This window comes from Brassica napus, chromosome A8 (genome assembly GCF_020379485.1).
Source record: "Brassica napus cultivar Da-Ae chromosome A8, Da-Ae, whole genome shotgun sequence".
NCBI classification, from domain to species: domain Eukaryota; kingdom Viridiplantae; phylum Streptophyta; class Magnoliopsida; order Brassicales; family Brassicaceae; genus Brassica; species Brassica napus.
The window spans coordinates 6034045-6053175 of NC_063441.1; the positions used below are offsets into that span (position 1 = coordinate 6034045).

Genomic DNA, 19131 nt, shown 5'->3' on the forward strand with positions numbered 1-19131 from the left:
TCCAAAGTAGAATGATGCAGTATCTATGAAAGACTACCGTCCTATCTCATGCTGTAACGTGATCTACAAAGTAATCTCCAAGCTTCTAGCCAACAGGATGAAAGGTCTGCTTCCGCTTTTCATCTCTTTGAACCAGTCTGCGTTCGTTAAAGATCGTTTGCTTATGGAAAATGTTCTCTTAGCTTCAGAATTGGTGAAGAATTATCATAATGACTCGGTCACAGAGAGATGTGCAATGAAGATCGATGTTTCCAAAGCTTTTGACTCTGTTCAATGGTCTTTTCTGTTGAAGGTTTTGGCTGCATTGAACTTCCCGGAGAAATTTATTACTTGGATTAAGAAATGCATTGAATTAGCCTCTTTCTCAGTGCAGATAAATGGAGAGTTAGCGGGGTATTTTAACAGCAAGAGAGGATTACGCCAAGGCTGTGCTTTATCACCCTATCTCTTCATTGTTTGTATGCAAGTTCTCTCCAAGCTCTTTGATAAAGCTGCAGTAGAGAAGAAAATTGGCTATCACCCTTACTGCAAGGATATAAATCTGACGCATATTTGTTTTGCTGATGATGTTCTGGTGTTTTCAGACGGGAAGAAGACTTCTATTGAGGGTATATTAGCAGTCTTTCAAGAGTTTGCAAGGGTTTCTGGTCTGAACATTAGCTTGGAAAAATCAACTCTCTATTTGGCTGGAGTACAAGCAGAAGATACTGAAGCTATAATGGAGCAATTCCCCTTTGATTCTGGGTTTTTACCGGTGAGATATTTGGGGCTTCCTTTACTCACGAAAAGAATGAATGCCCAAGACTATAGCCCGCTCTTATCGCGAATTAGAAGCCGCATTTCCTCCTGGACGACTAGACAATTATCATTTGCGGGTATGCTTCAATTGGTTGGGTCTGTTCTTTACAGTATCACCAACTGTTGGATGTCTGCCTATAGATTACCAAGCTCTTGTATCAAAGAAATCAATAGCCTCTGTTCAGCTTTTCTTTGGTCAGGACCAGCTTTTTCAACTCATAAAGCGAAGATTGGGTGGACGGATGTTTGTAAACCAAAGAATGAGGGTGGTTTGGGTTTAAAGAACTTATCTGATGCTAATCGAGTGGCCTGTTTGAAGCTCATCTGGAGGATTTTCTCAAAAAAAAAAACTCACTATGGGTTCATTGGATTTGGAAGTACCTTATTAGGAAAGGGTCATATTGGAGTGTGAATAAAAAAAGCTCTCTAGGCTCTTGGATGTGGAAGAAGCTTTTGAAGTTAAGGCCTTTGGCTAGGCAATTGTCGAGAAAGGTGATAAACAGTGGCTCAGGAACTTCTTTCTGGTTTGATTGTTGGTCACAGGCTGGGCGATTAATAGAGCTAACAGGGGAAAGATGGCCTATGGATCTTGGCATTCCCATAAATAGCTCAGTGGAGAGTGCTATTCAGCTCTATAGAGCTAAACGACATAGAGCCCCAGTTCTTCAATTGATTGATAAGGAAGTTATGAGGCTAAGGAATAAAGGTCTTAATAACCAGGAAGATCTAAGCCTTTGGAGGAGGGAGAATGGTGATTTCAAGGAGGATTTCTCAACTGCACAAACCTGGAATACCATCAGAACCCAAGCTCCAAAGGTTCCTTGGTTCAAAGGAGTTTGGTTCTCTGGTGCAACTCCTCGGCTTTCTTTCATGGTATGGATTGCTATACATGACAGATTGGCTACTGACGATCGGATAAGTAGATGGAATCCTCAGGCCATTGTTCATTGTTGGCTATGCCAAGGCCACTTTGAGAATAGAGATCATTTGTTTTTTGAATGTGGCTATTCAAAGGAGGTGTGGTGTGAACTTGTTAAGAATCTAGCAGGAAGCAGAAGGATTTATGAATGGTTAAGTGTGACCCGTGAAGTAGTGAGAGGGCTTCGGGGGAAGATGGAGACATTTCTTTATCGCTATTGTTTTCAGCTTGCTGTCTCTGCGATTTGGAGAGAGCGAAATGTAAGAAGAGTGGGGGAGAGCATGCTCAGACAGCAGCTTGTCTCACAGCCCGCCTGGATAGGATGGTAAGGAACAGAGTTACTTCGTTGAGAAGGAAGAATGGAGGGAAGTATGAGAGAGCAATGGATGTTTGGTTTGGTAGATACCATTAGAGCACTTATGTAAAGTTTAATGTATCTTGCTTTGTTCATAGAGGAGGCAGTGTTTCTACTGTAACAATGTTTTTTTTTATTGAAATAAATTTAAAATTCTTTCAAAATTAAAAAAAGTAATTAGAATGTGGGAATCCTCCTATACATTAAAAGAGAAGTCACTTTAGTGATTTCTGCTGACATGGCATTAATATAGAGCTTCTCAGAAAAATTGTTATAATTCTATTGGTCGATTTTTTTGAATTTTATTTTTTATTTATTTTAATCAATCGCTTATGTATACAAGCCCAAAACTATTGTCGATTTCGTTAAGCCCATATATAGCTAGGGGATAATTATTATCGATTTAGTTTAACCTTGGGCAAGATTTAGAACTAAGACAAATATTAAAAACTTTCCTTATTATTCAAACAGTAAACTTGCGCATGTTGATATCATATTAATTACATTTGCTTAGAAAATATTTTAATGTTTCTAATTAGTAGGGGTGGGCGTTCGGGTTCGGATCGGGTATTTTGGATTTTCGAGTATTTCGGTATAGAGGTGTAGAACCCGTTCGGGTATTTCTGTACTTCGGGTCGGGTTCGGGTATTTTTAGTTCGGATTCGGTTATTTCAGATCGGGTTCGGATATTTAGATTTTGAAAAAAAAAATTAAAATTTTCATTTCTCAAGTTTCTTATATTTAAAAATATAACTTTCACTTAACTAATTTTTTATTTTTAATAGATTGAATGGTTAATAGATTTGGACATAAAAATTAAAAACTAAAAAGACATTAATTTAGTTATTTTTAAAAAAAATTTGGATGTAACTTTTTGTTAATTTTTTAAATAAAAAACTTGACATGCATTTTCGGATCGGGTTCGGGTGCCACTTCGGATATCGGGTAAAGTGTCCACCCCTACTAATTAGGTTGTTTGTTTTTAATAACTTACCTTTCTAATATGGATTACTTGTGTAAGTTGAAATCATTAAATATGCAAATAACTTATTGACAAAATTGTTTTTTAATAACTTACATTTCTAATATAGATTACTTGCGCAAGTTGAAATCATTAAATACGCAAATCACTTATTCACAATATGGATTACTTGCACAAGTTGAAATCATTAAATATTATCGATTTAGTTTACCCTTGGGCAAGATTTAGAATTAAGTTATTTGTTAAAAACTTTCCTTATTGTTCAAACGGTAAACTTGCGCATGTTGATATCATATTTATTACATTGCTTACAAAATATTTTAATGTTTCTAATTAAGTTGTTTGTTTTTAATAACTTACCTTTCTAATATGGATTACTTGCGCAAGTTAAAATCATATCATATGCAAATCATTTTTTGACAATACAAATTTAATATCTTTCTTTAAACGATTTCATTATTTATTGTGCAAAATATTGTGCGTCATTAATATGAGAAATAAATCGACTGTATATATATAGGAGACATCCAAGGTCTTAAAATACAAACATTCTCTTTTCATTCTCTAAAGTATTATTCACAAATCTCTCCTCTCATACTATTAAGGTATTACGACGATGCTGTTTGTGTGCTAAGAAAAATGTGTTTAGACGCAAAGGCTCCTCATCTTTCATTGACTCTGCCACCCACTTTGCCTTGGAAGTTCAATAAACATGTACAGCCTAATAAAGGACTAACCCGCCAAGGCAATGGGAACTCAGAAGAGCTACGTTGTGTCATTGCTGTTATTCGACAGTATGTTTTCTTAGCATATAAATCACATTTATCTCCTTTATACTTCTATCTGTTAAAATTTTGTTATTACATGACAGTGGCGATCGAACTCCAAAACAGATGGTAAACCTAAATGTTACAGAGGAGAAACTGTTAAACCTGATGCTGAAGTACAATGGTGGAAAGCCAAGAGCTGAGGTGCGAGAGGCTCCAGCTTTTCTGTCATCCATCTTTTATCAGAGCCTTGATTCATTTTATATATTTTTTTTCTTTTTGTAGACAAAACTAAAAAGTGCAGTCGAGTTGCAAGACCTATTAGATGCAACAAGAATGTTAGTTCCCCGTACAAGGTAGAACCATGAACTCAACTCTTTGTGTCTTGTCTCCAAAAAGCATGTCTGATCTATCATTTCTATGTGTTGAATACTGATAACGACAATATGGTCTTCCGTTTTTTATATGTAGACCAGGTCGTGAGAGTGATAGTGATCCAGAAGACCTTGAACATGCTGAGAAGCTTCGCCAAGTTAAAGCAGTTATTGAAGAGGTTCTTTAGTACTTTCTCTTTTTTTTTTGTTGAATATAGTCCGGGAAAAGTATTACATAGTATCATTTAGTAATACTATCTTATATCTTTTTTTTTGTTGAATATACTATCTTATAAATAAGCTAGCATTATGCATTTTTTATTTAATTCATGAGGTCATTTTCAAAGCAGTCAAAAAACCTAGAAAATTAATAATCGAACCAGCTACCTTATTTAATTAGACCGGATATTAATTCCACCAATAATCGTGGTCAACTTACCAATACGGTGCATATATGTCAAATTGACAAATCTATGTTTAAGTAACCCAACCTGTAAGGGATTTAGATTATTTTTGTGAATTTCGTGGACTGATCTATCGCAGATTGGGGTTCATAGGTGAAGTTTCAAGAAATTGCTATAATTTGATTGGTCGATTGTTTTTAATTTTTATTTATTTAATTTTGATCTAAAAATTTAAGATAAGTCTAAAATCATTTAACATCACTTGCCATATAATCTAACAAATATTACAAATAACAATTTATGGAAACTAATTCTCGAAATTATATAAAGATTAATAATGTTTTATTTATTACTTTTAATATTTATAAACTATAAAATACAATGAACAAAATTTTATATAAGATAATTATAATAGTTTTATACTCTACTTGATGAATTGTGTTCGAATATAATTATATAATAACTATTTTAGATATTACAAAATCCAAAAATGTTTATTAATATTATTTTTAAATTATTTATCGTTGTTTAAAGAATAAATTTATCATAATTTTAAAATAATTTATAAAATACTTACAAAATGCAAGGCAAAATTACACTTTCAAGAGTTAAGTCGAGATCTGGATTAAAAATCCTAATAACTGGTAAAGAAGGGAAGCCGGAGACAAAAATATTGAATGTTGTCTACAAACAAGTTTTTCAAAATATTTCGTAGTCACAGTACGTAATTTTAATCTACTTTTTTTTTCAAATACAAATTTTATAATAAATAAACTGTTGCAATTATTTATTTTTGTGTATTTGCTAGATGGGTTGTGATGAGTTAGGAGACCGATGACGGTATGTCAATTTAATATTATTTCATGTTCAATAAAATTTAGAAATTTATAAATCTATCAAATAATGTTAACCCGTCAAATTGCCTACAAAACTTGAAGGCCTTATATGTGATGATTTCTCGCGGGAAACAACGGCTCCAAGGTGGATGAATGGCCATTAATGACTGGTGACTTTGGAAAACATGTGTTTTACTTTAATTTATTAATTAAAAACAGGGCAAATATTAATTCTTTAATACAAAAACGTACGAACCCTATATCTTTGCCTGTCTCCTTGTTGAGGAGTAAAAAGGCTACCGAACAAGGGAACTTGAGGCAGCGAATTTTACAGACAGAGGCATGAGCTGCATCCGATATGGTGAGGGAGGAAAGGGTATGGCGGATGGTGGGTGTTCTGTATCTAGCATCGAAGGTAAATCATATATAAGCCGTACACCATTGCATTTATGACATTATAGTTATGGCTGAAATCATTTATTACAGATTTGAGAGTGTTCGGAATTCAGGTGTTTGTTTGTACGAAACTATATTTATTGCTTCTGATTAGCACATTGAATTTTTAAATAAATTTAAATTCTATTTTTCGTAGGTGTTCACGATTCATACATCGTTGTAATCTCTGGACGGTGGATTATGTACGACACTGGTGACTGGGATTTTAAACTTGATAGCGACCGTATGGGGAGGGCTGTCTATGCGAAGTTGATAACTTCTGTTGAAGACTTGAAGGAGGCCATTATTGAGTCATACGGTCTAGTTGGAATGTCTGTTGCCGTTGAGATGTCATATTGGCTTGGTGAAAGAGAAGCTCCTGTTCAAATTTCCAACGACAAGGATTTCGACTTGTTTACTTCGGCACGTAAGGTGGACAAGTACATCAACGTATTTGTCACATTCAAAGAGGAAATAGATGGGAAAATCCATTTTCTGAGGCCAATGGGAAATCTTTTGAAGTCCAAAGAAGTTGCCAGCAGCAACGAAATGCAAGTTGGGAGTACGTCTGCTGATGTGCACACCCGGAATGAAGTTAATGACTGTGAGACTGATTTGACCGAAGATGAAATAATTCTGATGGGAGTTGCGGAAATTGAAGCAGTTTATGCCTCAAATGGTTTTGTGATGCGTGAAGTGGATGGAACTGCATGTAAAGTTCAGAATAAAGTGGACACGACTGAAGATGCTGCGTTAGGGGAAGGCGAAGATGACGACGATGAGGATTATGATTACAATTTATGGCATGATTTTGTTGGACGAAATTGCGAATGGGACGATGATAAGGATGAGGATGGAGGGGTAGGTGGTGGTGGTCGAATGAACGTAACATATGGAGGTGTACGTGGTGAGGTGGTGACTAAAACGAGGAGTGGACGAACTAATTCTTCTTCAAACAAAGGCAGTGGTTCATCTACAAACAAACAGCGTACCGCAAACCCACCATCAACTTTTGAAGATTACGTAGATGAGGGTAGAGATTACATAGGCTCATCTAGGATTTCGATGGAGAATATTGAAGAAGCAAGTAACAATTTAGGTGTCAGGTCAAGTGATCAAGTGGCCGACACTGAGAATCATTCAGATCCAAATCAAGAAGATGACCCAAGTTTGGACAACAGCTCCCAAATGTTGGTTCTCCAGACTCCTCCAAAGCCGTTCAACATGCATACTCGGGAAGTTGACGACAGTGATGATTTCGTTGGGCAGGTCCCTCAATGTGTTTCGTGTAGACCGACACATGATACATCTGATGGAGAAGACGAGGATGACGACTTTGTCGAACCGGTACCTATATGTGTTTCGGTTGGTGAGACACATGAAACTCCGGATGGAGAAGACAAGGATGACGACTTTGTCGAACCGGTACCTCAGTGTGTTTCGGGTGGTCAGACACATGAAACCCTGGTTGGAGAAGACGAGGATGACGACTTTATCGAACCGGTACCTCAGTCTCGAAGCCGTGAGGAAGACACAAGAAGACGTCGTGAAAAGGATAAGGCTGATGACGAATCACTCATGAAATCCGTTAGAGCCGTTGAGCTATATGGATTTGAGGATGTAGAAGCTTCGTCTAACAACGAAGCAGTTAACGATTATACCGTCGATGATATTGACTTCACTCTAGCAGATGCTGATATGTACACTGGGAAGCTATTCAGTAGCAAGCAAGAATTCAAGATCAGTTTGCACATTTATGCCTTAAAGCAGGTGTTCAGGTTCAAGTTCCACAAACATGCGTTTAACTACGTCGCAGCGAAATGCATTGATAAAAACTGCAAATTTTATGTTATGGCTAAGCAATTGGGGGAATCTTCGACATATCAAGTGAGGAAGGCGCAACTGAAGCATGTCTGCACATCTGATGCTAAAGCGCAACATAAGAAACATGCGACGTCGAAAGTAATAGCTGCACTAATGAGATCGAAGTATGAAAGGCTCCAAGCTGGACCGCGCGCATCTGAATTACCCGAGATGCTCCGAACTGAGTTCTTGTTTACGGCCACATATTGGAAATGTTGGAAAGCAAAAGAGTTAGCAACTGTGGCTGCACAAGGAACAGAAGAGAGCTCTTACAAGCTCCTGCCGAAATATTTTTATGTTGTAAAGTATGCAAATCCTGGGTCCATTACTGATATCAAAACTGAAAAAGATGATAAGGGTCAGACAAGGTTTAAGTACGCGTTCATGGCGCTGAAAGCTTGCATTGACGGGTGGAAGCATCTACAGAAGGTTATTGTGGTGGATGATACTCATATGTTTGGGAAGTACAAAGGGTGTTTACTAACTGCAAGTGGGCAAGATGCCAATTTTCAGGTATTCCCTATAGCGTTTGCTGTTGTAGACAATGAAACAAATGAGTCTTGGAGTTGGTTTTTTGAGAAGCTGACAGAGATCGTAGAAGATGGCTCCGATTTATCTATTGTGTCTGATAGAGCAAATCAAATATGTGTTGCTAAAGATAAGTGGTATCCTCTTTCACACCATGGGTGCTGCCTCTGTACACCTACAGAGAAACGTCGACGCAAAATTCAAGAAATGGAATCAGAAGCAAATGGTTGGCAGGGCAGCCGAGGTATTCAAAGTATCCCACTTTAAGAGACTTTACGCGGAGATCAAACTTACAGATAAGCGCTGTTGGGATTATCTTGAGAAGATCGATCCTAGGCATTGGACAAGGTCACACTTTGAGGGCGAGCGGTACAATCTAATGAGCTCGAATATAGCTGAGTCTCTCAACAAAGCACTAGTTCATACGCGCGATTCCCCGATAATGGTGCTATTTGAGTTCATCAGACGCATGATTAGTCGTTGGTTTGTGAGTAGACAGCGAAAGATATCGAAAATGAGTGGTGAGATCCCCCCGGCTATTGACGAGTTGATGGAGAACAATCTAGAAGACGCAAGAGCGTACGCTGTGATGCCTCTGTCTGCTTTTGAATTTGAGGTAACTCTAAAAACAACCGGCTTCGGGAGTTCTGTTAATTTGGAAACCAGGTCTTGCACATGTCTTGAATTCCAGAAAGTTGGAATACCATGTCGACATGCCATTGCTGTGGCTATGTTTCGGGACTTGCAGCACTCAGAGTTCGTTGCAGACGCCTATCTAAAAAAGACATGGAATGAAACAACAAAGGGTGTTACACTCCCGGTTCCAGATCCGCAAGATCTTTTCATACCTTCGGAGGTTAGTGACCTTATCATGTTACCACCAAAGACGAAGAGACCACCAGGACGTCCACCGACCAAGCGTAAACGTTCTGCAGGAGAAATACCGGTACGACCTAATCTCATCTGACTGTAGTCATGGATATTTTCTGAATAAAGGCGGTTATGTTTTTTTCAGGAGGGGCCGAAGAAGAAGAAACTAAACACATGTAGTCGATGTCATATCTCAGGTCACAACAAAAAGTCTTGTAAAGAACCGCTACAATGATGGGTTATGTATGGAGGAGATTTTATGTATTGTTGACAAGGGAGTTCTTGTTTTTTGGAAATTTAAGTGTTTAGGTGTTTCCTAATAACACATCTATAATGCTATTTTGCGAACTGATGAGATATGAATTACGCAGTGCTTCTTCTTGAATTTATTAGATATGTCTGGTTCTATTGTCATTCCTTAATATGGTGTTCATGTTTATGATTTGATGTAACTTGTTTATAACTTGAGGTGTACGATATATGTGTAGCCAATCTAGCCGTTAGAAAGACATTTAAATACAATATAGTCGTTGTATTGTGGTCCAATAATAATATAGCTGTTACAATCTCAATCTATTTAAGTATGAGTGCTTGTGTCGTCTATATTTCAGATTTTTTGTGATTCTCTCTTTACTCTCATTTTTATACTAAAGATGGGACTTGATTATAGCTATAGCCAGCCTTCGGAATCAGAGGACTATGGTGGGAATGACTCCAGCAACACAGAAGACCGTGAGGTTGAAGATCTTATTCGTCGGGACCAAGCTGAGCTAAATTACAATTATGCTGCGACGGTTCAGTACCCTCCGCAGCCCGAGGTCGAATTTGGATTCCCGCAGACATGCTACTGTGGTGGTCGGCCTAAGCTAGCAACATCTCGCACTGTAAATGATCCAGGTAGAAGATACTACACGTGTGATAATGTTAATGATGGAGACTGTCATGTTCATAAATGGTGGGATGAGGCGGTTATGGAGGAGATGAGAGCCAGGGATACGCACACACTTCAATTGTCTGAAAAGGTAGATTATCTAACCTTTTTGAATGACTATGACCCACAACTTAACAAGTTTAAGGATCTCCAGAATGAGACTGAGCAGAAGCTGGTTAAGCTAGAGAAGGTACTGTCTGAGTTAGCTGAAAAGAGAACAAGGTTAACCAATGGCTTCGAATACTTTGTTGGTGGAATGGTTATTATATTAGTTTTACTTGGGTTGGTGATCATATTCAAGTAACTCTTTATTTTGTAATGTAATAAATCGGATGAGTAATGAACTCTTGATGTGGTTTTTTGTAATGTGTCATTTTTTTTATGATTCTACTAAAATTCTATGAACCAATAAACACGTTTGAAATAAAAAAATGGTGAATATATCCCTCTCAATATTATATTCTACTATTTAAGTAGAAATTCTTTTGAATCAACTTACCGTTAGAAATGCTTTTGAAGTAAAATATAGCCGTTACAATCTTGCACTATTTAAGTATAATTCAGAACACCCAACAATCTCTCTTCACAACACTCAACAATCTCTCTTCACCACACTCACCAGTACCACAAAATGACGGATCCTTACTATAAAGAGATGAAGCATCACAAAAGGGAGTATGACTGGGTGAGCAATTGTGTCTATGCCAATTACAAAATTCCAACGAAGTGTATCTGCGGTGGAGCTATCACCGTGGAAGCTGATGACAGAGGAAGAAACTATTACGTATGCAAAGATTTTAAGGTAATATTGGAGTTCACAATACTTAAATTTGCCTCCATTGTTAACGAAAATGGTATTGTTTTTAGCTAACAAATCTAATATATTTTCTTGTAGAACGATGGTTTGCACATCCGTCATGACTGCCTTACCGCCCTCGAGAAAGAGCTGGATTGCTTGAGAAGTCAGTATGCTGAGGAGGTGTCGCTCCGCCGTGAGCTGCAATTTGAACTTGCGCAAATGCGTGAGGAGATCAAAGAGCTTAAGCAATTAATTATGGTGGATCGCTGATCTTAGCATTTCTCGGATCTATTATGTAATTTTCGTACTCTTCTATCAAATTTGTACTCTTTATGTTAAGGTTAAGGGATTCTAAGGTTAATTTGTACTCTGTTATGTAATTTTATGTTAAGGTTAATTTGTACTCTTCTATCAAATTTTAACTTTTTATCTCATAATGAGCCTATCCATATCCAATTAAAAAGCAAACCCATTTGAATTAATTTAGTTTCATAATGTGTACAAAAGTCATCATTATACACCCTCGGTTAAGGTGTACGAAGTCATCATTATACCCCTTCGGTTACGTAAGCTTCATAATGTAGTTTGAAATTAGGGCTACTTTCTGACACGGAGAAGACATCTTCTTTATACATATTTGTACTAATTAATGTATGAACTTAAGGTATTCTCATCTCTCTCTTTGTTGGTGTACGAACACGCGTACACTTATGGTTTTAACACGAAAATAAATTTAAGTGAACTCTGTCTACGACAATAAAGTTTCCTACTTTATTTCGTATGGTCTAATCAGTCGGAGATTTAATTCTACGGAGGAGTCGCAACAATTTAATTCGCATGGTTTAAACCGAGGAGTAGCAATGGAACGCCGCGTCTGTTACCAAAAAATTAATTAATTATTTTCGTAATATATATACTACTCTGTTGTCATTTAATATCTTTTTCATCTTTCTAAACATATTCTCTGCAAACCTCTTTCTCTGCAAACCTCTTTCATTCCAAAAATGGTTTATGATATCAGCCAGGGCAAAATGACTGTCGCAAAATACAAGCGATTCTTTTATAGTTTGTCTATAGTCGGCGAACGCACCGAGCAGCAGTTGATCCAGTTGGCCAAGGCCAGATTGAAGGAAGAGATCCGCGACGGTCTGGAAACTGATGAGTTCGCCACACTCGAGGTCCTTTTCGAGGAGGCAGAGGAAGTCGAGGAGGGGTTAAAGGAAACACCTCCATCCAGCCCTGGCAAACGCCGCCGCACAAGCTCCGATCACCGCAGTAGCAAACGTGCTCGCAAGGCGGAGGAAAAAGGTGACCCGGAGGATGAGGGTTATGGATATGACGGCGAAGGAGCGACGGGGTTAAAGGACGATGAAGAAGGTGACTACTGGGAGTGGATGCAGATGGAGACGGACATGGATGACGACGCTTCCGACAGGACCGACGACACATTGGGTTCTGGGCAGTTCAGGATGGACAACTACCCAGACAGCTCCGGCACCGACTCCAGCACCTCCGACTCCGACTAGGAACCTCCTCCTCTTTTAATATTATTAAATATTTTGAATTTTATTGTTTTTTGTAATTATGTTGAACTCTTTTTTTTTGAACTCTTTATTATATTTTATAATATAGTTTATGATTTCTGTTTATTATTGATGTCTTTTTATGCATATTTAATATTGGTAAAATTAGGATACGAATACTGACGGTATACGAATACTCACGGTATACGAATACTGACAGTATTCGAATACTGACGGTATACGAATACTGACGGTATTCGAATACTGACGGTATTCGAATACTGACGGTATACGAATACTTAAGGTATTCGAATACTTAAGGTTTTCGAATACTTAAGGTCTACGAATACCGAAGGTATTCGAATACTGACGGTATACGAATACTGAAGGTATACGAATACTTAAGGTCTACGAATAATTCCATTAATTACTCACTTTTATTACTCAACATTCATAACTAGGGATGTCAAATGGGCTAAATGACCATGGGTTAACCAAGACCAAACCCAAATGGTCTGACCATATTAGGCCCAAAATTTAAAGTTGTCCAATTGGACTGAAACCTATTAAGGCCAAATTAGATGGGCTAAAACCATTTGGATATGGACGTCCAATTTGGAATGGTTTATGGTTCTATTTGGAATGGTCTATTTTGGAATGGTCTATTTTGGGTTTGGACAATTTGGACTAGGTACAATTTGGACATACTCATTGGACATGGACAGTCCAATTGACATCTCTCTTCATAATTCCATTAATATTTATCTTTACTCACTTTTGCAGCTTTGGAAAAGCTTCTTCAATCTCTTGTATGGGGTGTACACTCCTCCAATCTTTGTTGAACGTCTCGGAATACGCTTCGTCTGGAGGTCATCTTTTTTGGTTGAGCTTATTAGAATACATTTCCCTTCTAGCTCTGCTTTTTTTAATGACCTAGTCAGATATCGACTCAGCTTCGAATTCCCAACGTCTGGTGTGCGAGATTCAGTCATCGGATCATCCTCTGGCGGTGTCTTGTAATCTTCAGAATTTGTCGGTGATGCTTTACCACCTTGTTCCTCCGGCGGAAGGACGTAAGATTCAGGATGAGACCAAACGGTAAGCATCCTACAAGTGTTCTCCTGTGGATCTTTATAGACATTGTCACTCCGTGTCCCCTTTTCAACCTCTTCTGCTAACAAATTTAGCCATGATATTGGAGACTCATCTCCCCCCTCGCCCTGACAACGTTCAGATATAGCTCATTCAAATACTTCGAATCAGATGTAGTTTATATGTTCACCTAACAACTTGGGTGTATACCTGACAAACTAAACTGAACTCCTGATAAAAAAATCCGAACATCTAATCAACATAATCTGTACACCTGGAAAAATTAGCTGAACACTTGACTAACTAAGATGAATACCTCTGAAACTCACCTGAAAACTATCAAACAGATCTGTATACCTGACTACTTAATCAAAAGACCTCTTAAATTAACCTGAATACCAGACCAAACAAATCAGTATTCCTGTAAACCTCATAAATTAACCTGAATACAAGACCAAACAAATCAGTATTCCTATACACCTCATAAATTAACCTGAATACCTTAACTAAATAACCTGAATACCTGACCAAACAAATCAGTATTCATGTACACCTCACTAACTAAAACGAACAACTGATAATCTACGCTGAATACCTGACCAAACCAAGCTGAACAGCAAACATAATATATCTAGAGCCTATAAATTCATTGTTATAATCTATTTATCTCCAATGGTTCCGGGACAATAGGCGTTGAAACATCGACTTCTGGAATGTTTGCCGACTTCGAGAAAGAGGGGCCTTCGCCCTCCATTGAATCTACCTACACGTTGAATTTTCCTCAAAAAAGTTAGACCGGGATTCAGGCATTGTTTATCATTAAAAATTGTAGGAGCAGTTTGATTACCTTTTCCCAGGAGCGAGCATTTGGCGTACGACCATCACAATGATTATCATGCATTCTCATCGTCTCATCGTCGCTAAACCCATCGCCGTTGTTCTTCTTGTGTTTCTTACTATCAGACCCAAATATTCCAGCTTCATCATTACCATCACCACTGAACGGACGTCGTTTCTTTGGAACTTCCATGCCGGTAGGGTCAGCGTGACTGTTGTCTCTGTTTGTTTTACCGGCTGCTGTGTTTTGCGGAACCGTGAATGAGCCTCCCCTATCATGATGCAACCAGTCAAAAATCTCGTTCCGCAATTTACCCAACTGGTTTTCAGTTCAACTCGTATCCACTCTTTCAGCTCTTGCTCCTTATCTGATAAGTTTCCTGGTTCAGCCTGTTTACATATCTCACGACGAGGTCGAATAGGACGCTCAGGCGCCTGAGTCGAACTTCCAGGTTCATCACAGGCTTTCCCAAACCGCCTAGACAGCTTTTGACACTTTTTTTTTACAGCAACACCTTCAGCCTTTTCGGCTGGCTTCAGAGGTGGAAGGGATGAATCACCTCCTTTAAAGTCTGTTGCTTTGAACTCGTGCCCTTCCCGCATTCGACGAACTAAGTTATCTATTCGGGGATCGATTACTTCTTTCTTCCACTTTGGATCCCCACCTTCATATGGGATTGAATACGTAACAATAACCTCAAACAAAGAACACAAACATTCATAAGTACACAAAGTTTGAGCGTCTTAACTTCTGTTTTGCAAATAAGATAGACAACAGCATTGTACCTCTCTTTGGGTTTCCACCAGAAGTATGTCTTCAAAATTCAGAAGTGCATTTGTTGAGTCGCATCCTTCTGGTTCTTGCAAGAAAGAAGTGGTTTTATTAGGTTCGGGAATTTTCTCAAGCAATGAGGGGATAACTTTAAAAGCAAAAAGTTGCAGCGCCAGAGGGAACCCATAACACGCTGTTGACTGCTGTTTCAAACGCAGGCGCATGACCGAAAGGGATTTATCCATTTTAGAAGGATCAGAAGGTTGAGGTGGTGTCAACCTAGACAGAGTGCTGACGAATGCCTCTCTCCCCCATGGATATTGAAGAAATGATCCGGTGTCTTCCAGCATCTGGACGTAAGCAGGCGTCACACGAAGAAGTTTGTGACCACAAACCAGGAGCCCATCTACAAGCGCAATGAGAGCTAGTGGCAACCGCTTCCACTCAGGAAGACTAGGCTGTTAAAGCATACGAAGAACATCTGGTACAGTCACGTCTTCATCTTCAGTTTCAAACAACTCTTTCCACATACGTCCAGGTGTGGCATCGATAGATTCTGACCCGTTTCCAACTTTTTTCCTTTCAGGCTCGCATTTCAGCCCCGTGATGTCTCCGAACTCACGTAGAGAAAAGCGTAGTGGCTTGTCTGCAAACAAGAACTAGAGCTCATATAGGCGCATCGTAACCAGCTGACGGCTTAGGAGAGAATGTACAAGTTTCGCAGAGTTTGAGCAGCGCGATACAGGTAAGTGGAACAGAGCTCCAAACTGACTTCCTAGCAGACAATTCATTTCAGGGGAGCCTCTTAGCAACTTCACTAACGATCCAATGATACTCGCCTTTGAATAGATGTTCAGTCGAGGTTTGCCAGGATAGCAATTACGTGCGAACAGTCTTTCCGGGAAAGTCGGCGTGGTGACAATAAATTCCGGCTCGGTGGATGCAGCTTCGTCTTGTTCAGTGGATGCAGCTTCTTCTTGGTCGGTGGATGCAGGTTCCTCTACTTCGGACTCCGTGCTCATTACTGAAATACAATGACCAAATCCAGACATTTACCCAACGCTTTATTTTTAAAAAAATTTCCCAAAGAATTTCACAGCGAAGCTTAGCGAAAGGAGATACCTGCATAACCAGACGTAGTTTTGCCTTCTCGGGGAATTTTCTTGCGATTTGCTTCTTTATCACTGGTGGATTGACTACGAGTCACCCTCCTCGAGGGCGTTACGCTGGAGGGGGATACCATGACGATCTGGGTTCAGTCGAGGGTGGTTCTTATGTGAGAATCTTCTTATGTTTGGTTCTCAATTGCAGCTGTTTAGAGGTGGTTCTGGTATATTTTGATGGGAGGTTTTTGTTTTTCTAATTCTTTTTTATTCTTTTCTTTTCTTTTTTTGATTTTTTAAATAAAAATTTCAAAGGTGGCAGGATCGTAATATCAAGAACCACGCGTGTCCTCTGTCGACATTTCACAAGTCTGGAAAAAGCGATTTGCCTTATTTGCTAATTTAAACTTGAAGTCACCCAACTCCTTAATATCAAACTTGCGATTTGCCCAATTTGCCAGTTTTTTCTAAAATAAAACGGCATCGCTCTCCCTCTTGACGTTATAAATTTCTGTGATTTGTACGGCTTTCTTGCGACCTCTCCGCTTTTTACTCTACTTCGGTGTCATTACTCATTATTCTACCAGATCTCGAAGAGAACCCTAAAGTTTCTCAATTTATTCCGCAGGTAAAAATTTAAACGATCCTTTGACTCCAACGTTTGTGTTTTGATTGTTTTTGTTCCTTCCGGCAGAGTAAAGGTTCGGTTTTTTCAATGGGTTCTTCATCGGGGCAGCCCGAGTTTGATTACCTGTTCAAAGTTTTGTTGATCGGAGACTCTGGTGTTGGGAAAAGCTCCCTGTTGTTGAGTTTCACGTCCAATACGTTTGATGATCTCTCTCCCACAATCGGTGACTTTTATAAAATCATGATCGAGCTTAATACCGATTTGGATTTTCTGCATTTTTTTTTTTTTGATTTGGATCTGTTTTTATTAGGTGTGGATTTTAAGGTCAAGTATCTTACCATTGGAGAGAAGAAACTGAAACTTGCGATTTGGGATACAGGTTAGAGAACTTAATCATGATGTGTATTGTTAGTATCCTGGGAAGAATTTCATGCCCTTTAAGTTACAAAAAAAAAATAAAGAATTTATGCCTTTATTTGAATTTCTGTAAATTTCACACATTTTTGGTTAATGAGAAACTTATTTGATTCGAGTTTGAGAAATATTAGTAGAAAGGACAACAACAACAAGGTCGGGTTTGGTACATTTTCTTTGTAATCTACTTCCATGTTTTGTCTTATTCATAGTTGCCAAAGCTGTTATGTGACTGTTGAAGAATATTAGTCATGTTTTTTTTGTCAGCAATTAGTCTTGTTTTTTAAATAGTTTAGAGACTAAGTGTCCTGTATTAGAATGGTTATCAGATTAGTCTCTTGTTTTTCTTTGATTGTTTTTGTCCTCTGATCAGTATTTTTTTGGTCTGTTTTTTCGTTGCTCTCTCACCCAGCTGGGCAAGAGAGATTTAGGACACTAACAAGTTCGTATTACAGAGGAGCTCAGGGCATAATAATGGGTATGTCTCTCTAGATGAAATATGTTTATCATCTTTGATCTTCTAGTCTAGGCTACACTTTGTCAAGGCTTTGTGTTTCATTTTAAGTGACTTTTGGAATTTCTCCATATGTAGTATATGATGTGACACGACGAGACACATTCAAAAATCTATCAGATATATGGGCTAAGGAAATCGACCTCTACTCGACTAATCAGGACTGCATCAAGATGCTTGTTGGGAATAAAGTCGATAAGGTAGAGATCTCTCTTCGTTTGTTTTCCATGTCAAGCGACTGATAATGCTGCAAATTGACCTTAATGCTATTCAGGAGAGTGAAAGAGCTGTCTCTAAAAAGGAAGGCATAGACTTTGCTCGGGAGTATGGATGTTTGTTTCTGGAGTGCAGTGCAAAGACTCGAGTCAATGTTGAGCAATGTTTTGAAGAGCTTGTTCTTAAGGTTAGGAAAAATCTACTCTTTCTACAACGTTTTGTTAGTGATGATGCTTAAACCTTTCTTTATCTGTAGATTTTGGAAACACCTAGTCTTACTACTGAAGGTTCGTCTGGAGGGAAAAAGAACATATTCAAACAAAATCCAGCACAGACAAGCAGTACTTCATCGAGCTACTGCTGCTCGTCTTAGACGTGACTTTACGGTTGTGACACTACTTTAAATCTGGGATCACTTAGTTGTCTTCAGAAAAAAGGTTCTTTTAACTTGATCATGCTGAAGAAATAACTGATGTAACTACTAGGTGGGATCAAAATCAGCCGATGTTAAAAGTTAAAATCACATAATACAACAAGACGTGTTTTTAAGGGTCTATTTCAATCTATACAATTTTGATGTGTCAAATGCGATTTCAAAAACTATCTAGTACCAAATACAATTCAATTTGATTAAATCTAAATATCCTATCCAAATTTGTATCCGTAACCCAAAATCCTACTTCAATTAACAAACAGTTAGTCAACGGTTAAAATAGGTTGAATCCACATCTACAGTCGCGATGACTTGTCATTTAATAAAAAAAACTAAGATAAGATATGCGCAAAACGCACAGTAAATTTATAGGAAAATTATTTCAAAAATATCGTATGGAAAATAAAATTTATATTCTTGATCGAATTAATACTTTTGGCTCTTAAACAATTTTTTAAAAACTTGTTTGTTAATTACATAATTTGCTTACTGATGAGTTGATTCTATTTTTAAAAATATTTTAAGTCAAAAAATCACTAATCGCATAAGAACTTAACGTTTAGGCCAAAGAATCTCAGACCTACTATTTGGTTACAATGAAACTATGTCAGCTCGGTTTTATATCATAATTTTGTAATTTAAAAGTTAATTATGGTTATGACTCGGGGTGTCAAAATGGGTCAAATGGGTCAACCCAATCCATAACCCAAATGGGTTTACTGTTAATTAAATGGGTTG

The 19131-nt window shown here is 38.1% G+C and overlaps 1 protein-coding gene across 2 annotated transcripts; it reads left to right on the top strand.

The window, feature by feature from the left end:
* Window positions 1-16640: 16640 nt before the first annotated feature.
* LOC106436177 (ras-related protein RABC1) lies at window positions 16641-18516 on the top strand. 2 transcript variants are annotated; one of them, XM_013877135.3, is made up of 7 exons: window positions 16641-16816; window positions 16883-17039; window positions 17127-17195; window positions 17643-17708; window positions 17823-17944; window positions 18019-18147; window positions 18217-18516. In XM_013877135.3, the coding sequence occupies exons 2-7, from the start codon at window positions 16904-16906 to the stop codon at window positions 18331-18333; spliced, it is 639 nt and encodes a 212-aa protein (XP_013732589.1). In that variant the 5' UTR covers window positions 16641-16816; window positions 16883-16903; the 3' UTR covers window positions 18334-18516. The 2 variants fall into 2 exon arrangements, with proteins under 2 accessions (XP_013732589.1, XP_048593649.1); XM_048737692.1 differs by having other exon boundaries at window positions 16684-16810; window positions 16881-17039.
* Window positions 18517-19131: the final 615 nt, after the last annotated feature.